The sequence below is a fragment of the Schistocerca nitens genome, chromosome 4, assembly GCF_023898315.1.
Source record: "Schistocerca nitens isolate TAMUIC-IGC-003100 chromosome 4, iqSchNite1.1, whole genome shotgun sequence".
Lineage (NCBI taxonomy): Eukaryota > Metazoa > Arthropoda > Insecta > Orthoptera > Acrididae > Schistocerca > Schistocerca nitens.
Genome location: NC_064617.1, coordinates 614,397,083 through 614,412,102, shown reverse-complemented (window position 1 = coordinate 614,412,102; position 15,020 = coordinate 614,397,083). Strand labels below are relative to the sequence as shown.

The 15,020-nt window shown below is 41.9% G+C and overlaps 1 protein-coding gene across 1 annotated transcript in view; it reads left to right on the top strand.

Moving 5' to 3' along the window:
• The window catches only part of LOC126252471 (uncharacterized), a 751,218-nt gene that overhangs the window by 121,064 nt on the left and 615,134 nt on the right, over positions 1 to 15,020 (top strand). Inside the window, exon 3 of the mRNA XM_049953366.1 lies at positions 3,306 to 3,482. Within this exon, the coding sequence (XP_049809323.1) occupies positions 3,306 to 3,482 (177 nt within the window). The remainder of the gene's footprint in view (positions 1 to 3,305; positions 3,483 to 15,020) is intronic.

The window sequence follows — 15,020 nt, the reverse complement described above, 5'->3', positions numbered from 1 at the left end:
CACCGGCCGGCCGTATTTACAAGTATCACTCAGATTACGTGTTCTTGTAATTGTTTCTGCTTTCTGTCGAGGCACCCATTTATTCTTCGGCACTCACCCCGGTCCAACAATAAATAACCTGTTTGGGAAGACGGGTAAAATGCAATATATAGCCTACAAGAACCAAGTGGGAAATATAAGAATGGGACGCCAAGAGAGTTCTCGTATTAACCCTTTTAGTGCCACCAATACGAAAATAATATAATTTTAAAATATTCCACATAACCAACCTTAATTATCGTAATAAGCAATGAATACGAAAAGAAGCTGGCAAAACTAAACACTTAGTTGTTTTAAGGAGTTGGTTTCACTTTGGAATAAAATTTTAAAATTTTTCATAAAATTAACCTTTACTTTCAAAGTGAGCAACGAATACAAGAATAAACTGGAAAAATGTAAACAATCAGTTGTTTTAATTGTTTTAAAGATGTGGTTTCGCTTAGCAACCTCCAGCACATACAGTTTTAAATAACCCATCATTTCATGTGCTATATTTGAAGACAAATTCGCTTTTTTCCTAGACACAATCCTACATCTCGAAACTTCCACGAACGCATAAAGCCTAAAACAAATTATAATCCCAAATAACATGAGAAAATGGGCCTAAAATTTAATAAGTTTTGTATCAAATCTGCGTTTTGTTCCAGTGAAACCACTCAAGTCAAAGATTTTCTCAATATCATCACTGCTAAAGAAAAACCACATGTTACAGTCACGTAGAACAATCCATGCCGACTGTTGCTTTGCCACAATGCACAACAATCGTAGAACAGCCTTAGTGTATCAATGGATGTCTCTGTCTTGCAACGACATCGGTTGTTTAAAAAAAAAAAAAAAATGTTCCAAGGAGAAACCACTGTTAATCAAAGGATTAAAAATGGCATAAGACAAGGATGAAGTATTTCGCCTCTGCTGTTAAACCTACACCTCAAAGAGGCAATGACTAAAATGAAATAAAAGCTCAGGAATTGGATTAACTTTTACGTAAAAATTATATTATAACTGATGACGTTGTTTTCGTCAGTGAAAGTGAGGAAGAATTTCAAGTCCTCTTGCATGAAATGAACAGTTTGACGAGCATTTAGTATGGACTGAAAGTAAAATTACGAGGAATAGCATAGCAGAAATAAGATTAGCAAAAAACTTACCATCAGAATTGAAGACTACGAAGAAGACGAAGTAAAAATCTTCCGCAATCTCGCGAGCAAACATACGGCTTAATTTGAGGAGGGAATATATTATACGTCTGGACTACAGCGTTACATGGCTGTGAATAATGGACTATGAGAAAAGTGCAAGGGAAGACAACTGAAGCGTTTAACATTTTGTATTACAGAATTATAGAAAGTAGTTGATAATTAGGTGCACTGCTTGCAAATAAAGAGGTCACTTTCCCCGATAGGTTAGGTACCCGCAAGTCGCCGGAGAGGCGTCCAATTGAAAGACTTGCATCAGCGCATTGAACCACATGGAATTAACATTATTATTATCGTTGTAGAGCAGTGAATAAATCACATGATTAATGAGGAGGATGTATTCGACGACCGCGGACGTCGTTAGAAAATTGTAACGAAAGGCAGGAAGACTTAGTGGAAGACGGCAGCTGATACTCGACTTAAATGATTGTAATGTAAGTAGAGCGAAAGATACATTATTGATCACTTACACCATTTGCGGCCTGTCACTGCAATCAAACAGCTGCGTCAGCGATTTATGATTATCCATTTGGAGCGATTTGATATCCGTCTCAAATGGCTTTGTTCACTCATAAATAAAAATTACAGTATGTATTGATTCATTTCGTATAAAACTTATACAAATATGTGGCTCAATTGTTGAACTTTAAATGTTGGTTGCCGTTTGTAGAAATTAACCACTCATGTTGGAGAAAGAGGAATGATATATGCCATACGCGCGTATGTTTCTCAAAGAGCATCAATACCATAATGTTTTGTAATAATGCAAAAGTCACAATATTGATTGCGTGCTTAAGTTACTGTATTTACTGTATGTATTCCTAACTCTGGCCTAAATTCTTGCCACACTGAGGTATTAATACACAAAAGTGTGATAGCATCTCGGATAATTATCTTCGTTCTTCTGAACATAATGAAAACACTTTTTCCAGTGGCATGTTTCACAATTTCTGACGCCTCCTTTAATAATCTGCTTCGAGTACTGGTGTAGTTGGCTAATTCAGCTGACTGACTGTCGGCTCAATAGGCTAAATGTTTGTTTGCCAGAGAAACACACACACACACACACACACACACACACACACACACACACACACACACAGAGAGAGAGAGAGAGAGAGAGAGAGGGAGGAGGAGGAACAGCATGTATCATTGGTCATGATATTATTTTTCTGGTGATTATGCTGACTTTAAACTCTGAACAGAAAATGAATGTGTGTTTGTGTGTGTGTGCGTGTGTTTGTGAACACTGACACGTAGCATCTCCGCCTGGGATACAAGATACGATAGATATTCGCTGCTGCTATCTAGACAGCACAATGTATACATTTCTGTCAAAGAGCTTTCCAAATCGCGAATTTCGTACCGGCCATTGGTGCAGTGTTTTAAACTCAAGTTCCTCCATTCTTGTACATGTTCTTCGTCACTAGATTTGTAGTTAATGACTTGATATCATTCCAAAGCGACTGTAGTATCTAGTCATGCAAATTGGTCCGGAAAAAATTATTTGCATGTTGGTAATTATTCTTGAATTATTGTACGAGAAGATGAGAAGTACGTTTCATATGCACTTGTCGGTACTTACCAGCATGCTTGAGAAAAAGGTTGAGAAACCTCAAATTCTTAATCAGTTCAGTAGTTGAAAAAAATCGTGGCATCCATCTTTACTTCTGCACAAGGTTTTTTTTATTTTCTTTATTTTTTATTTTATTTTTTTTCAAGCGGTTGAGACTGTCTTTCAATACCTATAGGTTTATGTTTTATGTAGAGGAAAGTTCTTTTCTTTGGTCTCCAGGCCAGTAATACTCTTCAGACGTCCCGATGTTTGGACGAGTTTTTTTTTTTTTTTTTTCTTGTGGCGAGAAGATAGTATGACACTTGTAGATACATAGCGGTATCTCAACGCGGAAGTCTAGTTACACATTCTTATGTGTCCCAGAAAAGAGCAACTTTTAGTCCAGAATGAAAGCATGTACAAACTGCTTCCAGTAGCACCTCGTATACTGATATACTGTGACAGTTAAATTGACTTCCTCGCAGTCTGCTTGACCACTGCCGTCGGTGTTCCAGTGGCGACCGGACATGAAGGGCTGGTTCGACGCCTTCAGGAGCGATGGCGGGCCCACCCTGTACAGCCAGAGCAACCGGACATCCGTCACGGGTGACGTCACCACGGTCACGGTCTGCCTCGTCTTCTTCACCGTCTTCCTCGCTTTCCTCATCATCTTTCCCGGCGTGCGCAAAGAGGTAAGCCACTTAGTACAGTTTATGCTGGGTCATGCATGAAGTATAAAAAGTATAGACATTCTAGTCAGACTAGAAAAGTGTGGTTGTGTAGTGATTACATGAGCATATGACTCTTTTTCCTGTGGAAATAATGAGAAGAGGTGGTGCATTGAAAAAATTTTTCACTTTAGCAACTATCGTACTGCTCAGTTTCCTTAAGCTCACAAATAGTGCGTAGTTGCAGGGTGTCTGTGGTTCGAATCCCACTCTCTAGCCGGTATTAGTAACATAAAAGCAGATAAAAGCTATAATTTTGTGTAATGTTGTAGGTATTTCCATAAAAAGCAGAAAAAAACACCTCTAATTCCACAATAATACCATGGTCCGTGCGACACTGATCACCACTCTACATAAAACGTAATTTAACGACAGTATTGATGGGCATGTGCATTGTATACCACTTCCCTGACCATTAATATTGGGCTTAGATACTTGATCCGGGTTGTCGTCACAAGGCTGCGCGGAGCCCGATCTATTACTGCCATCAACGGGAAAATTATGGTCAATATCTGTGAACTAATCACGGCGCTACCCGTTAGACAGACCTGATGATCCGTTAGCTACAGTGGTGGTTGCTTCTCGTCATATAAACGTAATTAGGTAATACTGGTGTTTTTGCTCTGTGACGCTGTTGACATGCTCCGAAAGACTCTCATTTTCAGGGAGTAACACTGTTTTGATCTTCAGTCCGAAGACTGGTTGGATGCAGCTCAAGCTAGTCTCTGTGCAAGTCCACTTCATCTCCGCATAAGTACACCAACCTGCATCCACTTGAACCTGCTTCCTGTAGCCATGCATTATCTCTCTGCACAATTTTGTCCTCGCATAGTTCCCCCCTTTATCAAACTGACAACTCTTTAAGCTTCAGAACGTGTTCTACCAGCTAGTCCCCTCTTTTTGACAAATTGTGCCTTGCACTGCTTTTCTGCCCAGTTCGATTCAGCACGTCTTCATCCGTTATTCGATACACTCGTCTAGTCATTAACACTCTTCTGTAGCGCCATATATCAAATGCTTGTAACCTCTCTTCTCTCCCTTTCTCAGCTGTTGATTGTGGAAGTTATTAACTTCCTTACAAGGCAACATTACAGACACATATCTCGAGAAAAGACTTCGTGACTTGCTTTTATGTTCCTTGTATGGAAAATTCTCTTTTGATAAACGCTTTTTCTTATTTTTCCAACCGGCGTTTTATGGTTCAAATGGCTCTGAGCACTATGGAACTTAACATCTGAGCCCATCAGTCTCCTAGAACTTAGAAATACTTAAACCTAACTAACCTAAGGACATCACACACATCCATGACCGAGGCAGGATTCGAACCTGCGACCGTAACAGTAGCGCGGTTCCGGACTGAAGCGCCTGGAACCGCTCGGCCACACCGGCCGGCGGCGTTTTATGTCCTCTCAACTTGGGCCATCGTAAATTGTTTGGCTATCCAAATAGTTAAATTCCACTACTACTGTCAGTGTCTCATTTCCTAGTCTAATTTATTTCAGTATTATTATTTGCATTGCATAAGGTCATAAATCAGGATTGCCGGACGTGGACGTGAAGTCTGCTTTTAAAAGCCTCGCTGTCGCACCTAAGCTATTACGCGGAGTTCCTTTTTGACACCGAAAATGTGTCCAAACATAGGCTTAAATCAGCTGCCAGAAAGTTGAAAAACCCGTTTACGACATTCTAACGATTTATCAGACTCACTTAGGTGAAATGTATCTTGATCAACTGTTCCACACGGAATAAATTCCCCTCTTGAAGATACAAAATGAATTTCTCGGATAACAGGATGGAATTTACAGTTGTTTGTTGGTAGCTCTGTTGATCCCAATAAATGTTGTCACAAACGTCGCGAGTGTTTAGAACTCTAGATGCTAAGCTGAACTTCGAGTCGTAAGTCGAATCACACGTGTGGTTTTCGTGGCGCAGAAGTGCCCGGCGAACACCCCCCGTCTGCCGACTTGTGAGTGTGCATACCGGAAAGTTGGCGATATAAGGCCAACGTAAATCTCTCAGTCTTCGCGTGCGCGGCGCTGGGAATTGCAAATGTGTGTTTAAGAGCAGACACCGAGGTTGGAGATCTCTGGACGGCGTCGCAAAGGGGACTCACGACGCCAGGCCGCTCTTTCCGCCACGCTATCGGCGTGAACCATGGACCTTGGACCTTGCCGTTGGTGGGGAGGCTTGCGTGCCTCAGCGATACAGATAGCCGTACCGTAGGTACAACCACAACGGAGGGGTATCTGTAGAGAGGCCAGACAAACGTGTGGTTCCTGAAGAGGGGCAGCAGCCTTTTCAGTAGTTGCAAGGGCAACAGTCTGGATGATTGACTGATCTGGCCTTGTAACAATAACCAAAACGGCCTTGCTGTGCTGGTACTGCGAACGGCTGAAAGCAAGGGGAAACTACGGCCGTAATTTTTCCCGAGGGCATGCAGCTTTACTGTATGATTAAATGATGATGGCGTCCTCTTGGGTAAAATATTCCGGAGGTAAAATAGTCCCCCATTCGGATCTCCGGGCGGGGACTACTCAAGAGGATGTCGTTATCAGGAGAAAGAAAACTGGCGTTCTACGGATCGGAGCGTGGAATGTCAGGTCCCTTAATCGGGCAGGTAGGTTAGAAAATTTGAAAAGGGAAATGGATAGGTTAAAGTTAGATATAGTGGGAATTAGTGAAGTTAGGTGGCAGGAGGAAAAAGACTTCCGGTCAGGTGACTACAGGGTTATAAACACAAAGTCAAATAGGGATAATGCAGGAGTAGGTTTAATAATGAATAGGAAAATAGGAACGCGGGTAAGCTACTACAAACAGCTTAGTGAACGCATTATTGTGGCCAAGATAGATACGAAGCCCACACCTACTACAGTAGTACAAGTTTATATGCCAACTAGTTCTGCAGATGACGAAGAAATTGAAGAAATGTATAATGAAATAAAAGAAATTATTCAGATAGTGAAGGGAGACGAAAATTTAATAGTCATGGGTGACTGGAATTCAAGTGTAGGAAAAGGGAGAGAAGGAAACGTAGTAGGTGAATATGGATTGGGGCTAAGAAATGAAAGAGGAAGCCGCCTGGTAGAATTTTGCACAGAGCACAACTTAATCATAGCTAACACTTGGTTTAAGAATCATGATAGAAGGTTGTATACATGGAAGAACCCTGGAGATACTAAAAGGTATCAGATAGATTGTATAATGGTAAGACAGAGATTTAGGAACCAGGTTTTAAATTGTAAGACATTTCCAGGGGCAGATGTGGACTCTGACCACAATCTATTGGTTATGACCTGTAGATTAAAACTGAAGAAACTGCAAAAAGGTGGGAATTTAAGGAGATGGGACCTGGATAAACTGAAAGAACCAGAGGTTGTACAGAGTTTCAGGAAGAGCATAAGGGAACAATTGACAGGAATGGGGGAAAGAAATACAGTAGAAGAGGAATGGGTAGCTTTGAGGGATGAAGTAGTGAAAGCAGCAGAGGATCAAGTAGGTAAAAAGACGAGGGCTAGTAGAAATCCTTGGGTAACTGAAGAAATATTGAATTTAATTGATGAAAGGAGAAAATATAAAAATGCAGTAAATGAAGCAGGCAAAAAGGAATACAAACGTCTCAAAAATGAGATCGACAGGAAGTGCAAAATGGCTAAGCAGGGATGGCTAGAGAACAAATGTAAGGATGTAGAAGCTTATCTCACTAGGGGTAAGATAGGTACTGCCTACAGGAAAATTAAAGAGACCTTTGGAGATAAGAGAACCACTTGTATGAACATCAAGAGCTCAGATGGAAACCCAGTTGTAAGCAAAGAAGGGAAAGCAGAAAGGTGGAAGGAGTATATAGAGGGTCTATACAAGGGCGATGTACTTGAGGACAATATTATGGAAATGGAAGAGGATGTAGATGAAGATGAAATGGGAGATACGATACTGCGTGAAGAGTTTGACAGAGCACTGAAAGACCTGAGTCGAAACAAGGCTCCCGGAGTAGACAACATTCCATTGGAACTACTGACGGCCTTGGGAGAGTCAGTCCTGACAAAACTCTACCATCTGGTGAGCAAGATGTATGAAACAGGCGAAATACCCTCAGACTTCAAGAAGAATATAATAATTCCAATCCCAAAGAAAGCAGGTGTTGACAGATGTGAGAATTACCGAACAATCAGTTTAATAAGCCACAGCTGCAAAATACTAACACGAATTCTTTACAGACGAATGGAAAAACTAGTAGAAGCCGACCTCGGGGAAGATCAGTTTGGATTCCGTAGAAATACTGGAACACGTGAGGCAATACTGACCTTACGACTTATATTAGAAGAAAGATTAAGGAAAGGCAAACCTACGTTTCTAGCATTTGTAGACTTAGAGAAAGCTTTTGACAATGTTGACTGGAATACTCTCTTTCATATTCTAAAGGTGGCAGGGGTAAAATACAGGGAGCGAAAGGCTATTTATAATTTGTACAGAAACCAGATGGCAGTTATAAGAGTGGAGGGGCATGAAAGGGAAGCAGTGGTCGGGAAGGGAGTGAGACAGGGTTGTAGCCTCTCCCCGATGTTATTCAATCTGTATATTGAGCAAGCAGTAAAGGAAACAAAAGAAAAATTCGGAGTAGGTATTAAAATCCATGGAGAAGAAATAAAAAGTTTGAGGTTCGCCGATGACATTGTAATTCTGTCAGAGGCAGCAAAGGACTTGGAAGAGCAGGTGAACGGAATGGATGGTGTCTTGAAGGGAGGATATAAGATGAACATCAACAAAAGCAAAACAAGGATAATGGAATGTAGTCAAATTAAGTCGGGTGATGTTGAGGGTATTAGATTAGGAAATGAGACACTTAAAGTAGTAAAGGAGTTTTGCTATTTGTGGAGCAAAATAACTGATGATGGTCGAAGTAGAGAGGATATAAAATATAGACTGGCAATGGCAAGGGAAGCGTTTCTGAAGAAGAGAAATTTGTTAACATCGGGTATAGATTTAAGTGTCAGGAAGTCATTTCTGAAAGTATTTGTATGGTGTGTAGCCATGTATGGAAGTGAAACATGGACGGTAAATAGTTTGGACAAGAAGAGAATAGAAGCTTTCGAAATGTGGTGCTACAGAAGAATGCTGAAGATTAGATGGGTAGATCACATAACTAATGAGGGGGTACTGAATAGGATTGGGGAGAAGAGGAGTTTGTGGCACAACTTGACCAGAAGAAGGGATCGGTTGGTAGGACATGTTCTGAGGCATCAAGGGATCACCAATTTAGTATTTGAGGGCAGCGTGGAGGGTAAAAATCGTAGGGGGAGACCAAGAGATGAATACACTAAGCAGATTCAGAAGGATGTAGGTTGCAGTAGGCACTGGGAGATGAAGAAGCTTGCACAGGATAGAGTAGCATGGAGAGCTGCATCAAACCAGTCTCAGGACTGAAGACCGAAGACCACAACGACAACAATAACATCGGCGTCGCCTTTGCAGAAGGGCAAGTCTTTATGCGACACCTTCCCCAGTTGGTTCCCAGGTGCTCACAGTGCCTGCACGAAAATATGGAAACATCACGAGAAGTGCACGCATTAACATAAATGCACATGTTAGCCAAGCCTGCAGATTGCGCCGCTATACACTACTGGCCTTTAAAATTGCTACACCAAGAAGAAATGCAGATGATAAACGGGTATTCATTGGACAAATATATTATACTACAACTGATATGTGATTACATTTTCACGCAATTTGGGTGCATAGATCCTGAGAAATAAGTACCCGGAACAACCACCTTTGGCCGTAATAACGGCCTTGATACGCCTGGGCATTGAGTCAAACAGAGCTTGAATGGCGTGTACAGGTACAGCTGCGTGTGCAGCTTCAACACGATACCACAGTTCATCAAGAGTAGTGACTGGCGTATTGTGACGAGCCAGTTGCCCGGCCACCATTGACCAGACGTTTTCAATTGGTGAGAGATCTGGAGAATGTGCTGGCCAGGGTAGCAGCCGAAAATTTCTGTATGCGGAAAGGCCCGTACAAGACCTGCAAAATGCGGTCGTGCATTATCCTGCTGAAATGTAGGGTTTCGCAGGGATCGAATGAAGGGTAGAGCCACGGGTCGTAAAACATCTGAAATGTAACGTCCACTGTTCAAAGTGCCGTCATTGCGAACAAGAGGTGACCGAGACTTGTAACCAATGGCACCCCATACCATCACGCCGGGTGATACGCCAGTATGGCGATGACGAATACACGCTTCCAATGTGCATTCACCGCGATGTCGCCAAACACGGATGCGACCATCATGGTGATGTAAACAGAACCTGGATTCATTCGAAAAAATTACGTTTTGCCATTCGTGCACCCAGGTTCGTCGTTGAGTACACCATCGCAGGCGCTCCTGTCTGTGATGCAGCGTCAAGGGTAACCGCAGTCATGGTCTCCGAGCTGATAGTCTGTGCTGCTGCAAACGTCGTCTAACTGTTCGTGCAGATGGTTGTTGTCTTGCAAACGTCCCCGTCTGTTGACTCAGAGATCGAGACGTGGCTACACGATCCGTTACAGCCATGCGGATAAGATGCCTGTCACCTCGACTGCTAGTGATACGAGGCCATTGGGATCCACCACGGCGTTCCGTATTACCCTCCTGAACCCACCGATTCCATGTTCTGCTAACAGTAATTGGATCTCGACCAACGCGAGCAGCAATGTCGCGATACGATAAACCGCAATCGCGATAGGCTACAATCCGACCTTAATGAAAGTCGGAAACGTGACGGTACGCATTTCTCCTCCTTACACGAGGCATCACAACAACTTTTCAGCAGACAACGCAAGTCAACTGCTGTTTGTGTATGATAAATCGGTTGGAAACTTTCCTCATGTCAGCACGTTGTAGGTGTTGTAGGCGCCAACCTTGTGTGAATGCTCTGAAAAGCTAATCATTTGCATATCACAGCATCTTCTTCCTGTCGGTTAAATTTCGCGTCTGTAGCACGTCATCTTCGTGGTGTAGCAATTTTAATGGCCAGTAGTGTATTTGACCACGAACGGCACCTGCGGAACGTCCTGAATAGGCTGCAAGTGTGAGTCGTGGTCAGAAGAGTGTTCTGTGTAGTTGTGAGTGCGTTATCTCGGAGCTAAGTGAATTCGAACGTGAGCAAACTGTTGGTACTCGTATGGTGGTGCCACGTGAGCCCAAGTGTTTGTTTTTGAAGAAGAACCGGATATTTGTACCGCACACAAGGAAAACCGGAAACATCATCCGCTAAGCCGCAACGAGGACGAAAGTTTACGCCGAATGATCGAGACCGATGGTTCACTGAGGAGGATTGTGACGAGAAAACGCGGGACTAGCGCTCTGAGTGTTTCGTACAAACGCAATTAAGTGTACAGACAGTTCGTCCTTCCCAAGAATGGAGAATCTCGACAATTTTTGCCTGTTGTCGACATTAATACTGATATGATATCGGTCTCCGGAATTCCAAGACATTCAAGAATGTTTTAATTTTAATTTTGAAGCGCGGTAACAGATGGCAAAAGGAATAGTTTTCGTCTGCTATAATTACAAATTAACAATATTTGTACTGTGAAATGTTGCTTCTTGCCAAATTACTGATTATAGGTCTACGGTTAGTAGCCTATACGTTTTGATGAGTGAGTTAGCGAGTGTCAAAATATGTCACACAAGTGACCGTATCTTCTGATTGCACTGACTTAGATGCTTTACAATTACTCTACCGCTAAGGACCTATAGATCTTAGTACGTGACCCAAATTTTAGCTTGATACCTCTACCCGTTTCTGAGAAAAAGGGGCCTCAACTGACGGAAAAACAGACAGACAGTCCGATAACAATTGGAAATTTTTTTTTTCGTTTGATTAAATTACAGATTAACAATTTTCGAATTTTTCCTTTAGTTCTAGCGTGAAACTCTCCTTCTTGCCAAATTTCATCATTGTAGGCCAACGGGGAGTACCCCATAGGTTCTGATGAGTGAATTAGGAGTGAAAAAAATACTCGTATTTCACATAAAAAGCCGTAGCTTTCTACTGCATTGACTTAGAAACTTACATTTATTATGTGACATAAAATTGAACGTGATACTTCGACCGGTTTCTGAGGAAATGGGTTTTTAACAGTCATACAGAGGGACAGACAGACGGACGCACGAACAACAAAGTGACCCTGTGTGGATTCCGTTTTACCGGTTGAGATATGGAATCCTAACAACAAAACGAGAGCTGCATAAGTCACTGCAGAACTGAATGTCGCACTCGCGAACCCTGTCAGCACGAAAACAATACGAAGGGAGCTCTATGAACTTGAAGCTGCAGGTCGAGCTCGAATTCCAAAATCACACATAAGTGACGCAAATGCCCATAGCAGGAAAACATACTGCCGAAGCCATATACCCTGGACTGTCGAGTAATGGGAGAAAGTCATTTGTTCGGATGGGTCTTGTTGCAGATTGTTTGCAACATCGGGGCCGAGTTTACGTCCGAAGGGTAAACATTACAGGGGTTCTGTGATGATTTGGGCAGTCGAATCGTGTTACTCCGTCGGTTCCATAGTTGCTCTGCAGAGTCGCGTATTGCCAAGAATTACGTGGCCATTTTAGATGATCAATAGGGATGCTGCGTTCTAAGACGATTGGACACCCGTTCACTCAGCCCGCACCATCCAGGACTTGTTTTCAGAGTATGAGGATGAATCGTCCCATCTCTTTGGCCAACACAGTTATGAGATCCCCAAGTTATTGAGTTTTTGTGGTGTACTTTGGGGATAAGGGTACTTGATCGCTATACTCTTCCATCATAGGTAACTGAACTTACCACTCATTGGCAGGAAGAATGGTGTAGTATTTCTTTGAAAACGATACAGGTCCTTTAGTTATCCATTTCGAAACGACTGGAAGGTGTTTTGAACGCCAATGGTTTTCCTACATCATACTAGGCATGGTAGTGTGTTGTGTTTTTCGTGTTTCCATATTTTTGTCCACCCCCTGCACAAATATGCTCCGCAAGCCACTGTGCAATGCATGGCGTAGGGTGCATATCAGCTGTATCACTGAATAATCTGCCCTATTTCTTTTGGATAAACAGCGAGGAAACAATGTATCTCTACACACAAGCTAAATTCATTTATCTTTTTCTCATGATCCAATGCGAAATGTTTGCAAGTGGCAGTTTAATCGTCGTACAGTCTTCTTCAAATACAGGATTATCCAACACGGTTTCATGAGAACTATGGCACCTTGTCTTCCGAGCGTTACCATTTAAAATCCCAGAGCATTCCTATTGTACTTCTGTATGTACTATACCGACCTCAGTAAAATTTGACATTGCGAAAATGGAGCACGTGATGTATTTAAAGTACACTCTTTTATCCATAAAAGCATGGTTCGAATTTTTGGCGGGTTTATGACAGTTAAACGGTTTCGATTCTAAACAATCATCAGAATCGGTATTGATCCTTCTTGGCAGTACTCGGTGCAGCGTTTCATTTCATTTACCATTGCGGTGTGACATTTTTGGGTCGACACAACTCTTTTCCGTTTGGTAGAATCTTGGTATTAGCGCTGTTTATCCTTCGCTGTTTGTTCATGGTATGAAGGATGTTTGGGGGTCCAGCTGTTTGCACACCAAAAACTTTAAAAATAAATGGAAATGACGGAAGAGAGGGAAGAAAATTCTAAACGTATATTTTGCAGTCGCATAACCAACGGTTACTGCAAATTCTCTATGAAATATGCCAGTGACACGCAGAAAGAGTTTGAAGATATTGTTGGCAATGAAAAAAAAATTACAGCTATAGACAGACAGGATTCATTGTTCTGTACATCAAGAAGCACTTTGTGTTGAATTTGCAGGCATGCATCACGTGAAGTAATTAGTAGTACAAATAGTGAATTTCTGAAGTCACACCTATTACTCCATTATCATTAACAGTAGTTTTTGATTGAACTGAACGAAGAGTATGGAGACTTTATATATTACTGCAGTGGACGTTTGTTAAGTCAAGGGGCATACCTGGAAGCGTTTTTCGATTTAAGACACGCTATCTTTGAATTAATAAACGAAAAAGGTATGCAGGAACGAAAATTAGAACATGCGGAAAGCATTGCATACTCGCATTTTAAGTAGACTTGCACCCACAGTAGAACTTTGCAAGGTGAGAAACAACTTCTTTCCGGTTTGATGCACTGAAAAAGAAAACCAATTTGTAGTTTCTGCAATTGTAACTTCTTTTCTTGATCATTAACTTACAATTAATTGAACTTTGTCGTTCACCTTAACTGTTTTTTAGGATACTTGTACATTATAGGATGCCCACATATCGAATCGTAATTATTTGTTAATTAATGTAGCAAAACAAAGAAGAAAATAAAAAAATTGCTCTTAGTGAATATGAAATGTCAGAGTTTCGATCTTCCATGCATGTGGTAGATTCAGATGTGTGCTAGAAAAACAGATGAAAGTTTAAATCATTTTATCTTTTGTATTTTGAAGATTAAATGTATCTTAGACTATAATCTACTAAGTTATACGGGCTCACACTCCTTTAAAAAGCTTGGAATGCCAGCAATAAGCACTTTTCCACGTCATGTTTTGAAAGCTTGCTACCTAAATAACACTAACATGCGTGGCTTCCACACGTGGCGTACTGAATAAATGACTACCTGAATTATAGAATGTAAGTTCTTTCCTTAGAAGCGAGCATGTTCCAGGTGAAGCTTATTATTATCATATCTCATGGCAAGGAAAGACTGTGTGATACGAAACTATCGTGTCGTTTCTCGAAGTCAGTTGCAAGAGCAAGGGCTTTCAAGCAGTAATAATGATCGCCATGAACGGTAAATCAGGATACTGTCTGAGCTTCTGTGTTAGCCCAACCAGGACAAAAAGTGTGTGCCTACTTCTTACGGAAGGATAGAGAGCGAAACACCTGAACAGGAATAGCAAGAACCGGTAGCGAAATTTCGCTTTTGGCAGCTCTTGGGCGTGAGTTACGAGAATAGCAGCAGATAAGATCGGAACTCAAGAGGCTGTTTCGCACTGGCGACTCGTCGACCGTTTACAGATATCATTACGCGATTTGCGTAAGATATTAGTGCGGCTGTTCTTTACTGCGGGCGCTTACCTCTGTGAGCGCACTGGAGCACGAACTGCTTTCCAGGAGAGAAGGCAGTCGATGTATCGATATGGAATAATCGTGCTTCTGGCGGAGGCTCGCCTATTCATTCCTACCAGCTCCGCTGTTCCACTATGCTGGGTAGTTCATTCTGCTTCCATGACACATACACATCGCCCTGGTTAGCTTCTATTATTGCTCTGCACCTCTTGTAACGAATAAAGTAGCGATGGGCTTACACTGCCCAGATAACGATACTCCGATTTAACCTTCCTTCTGTCCCCTCACTGTCTCACGCATGTTGTGATACCTATGGAAACTTGTAATGATACTTCGCAGTCCAATGGTCGTCACTAAAATCACCTCATAGTTTTACGATGAGAGGGTAGG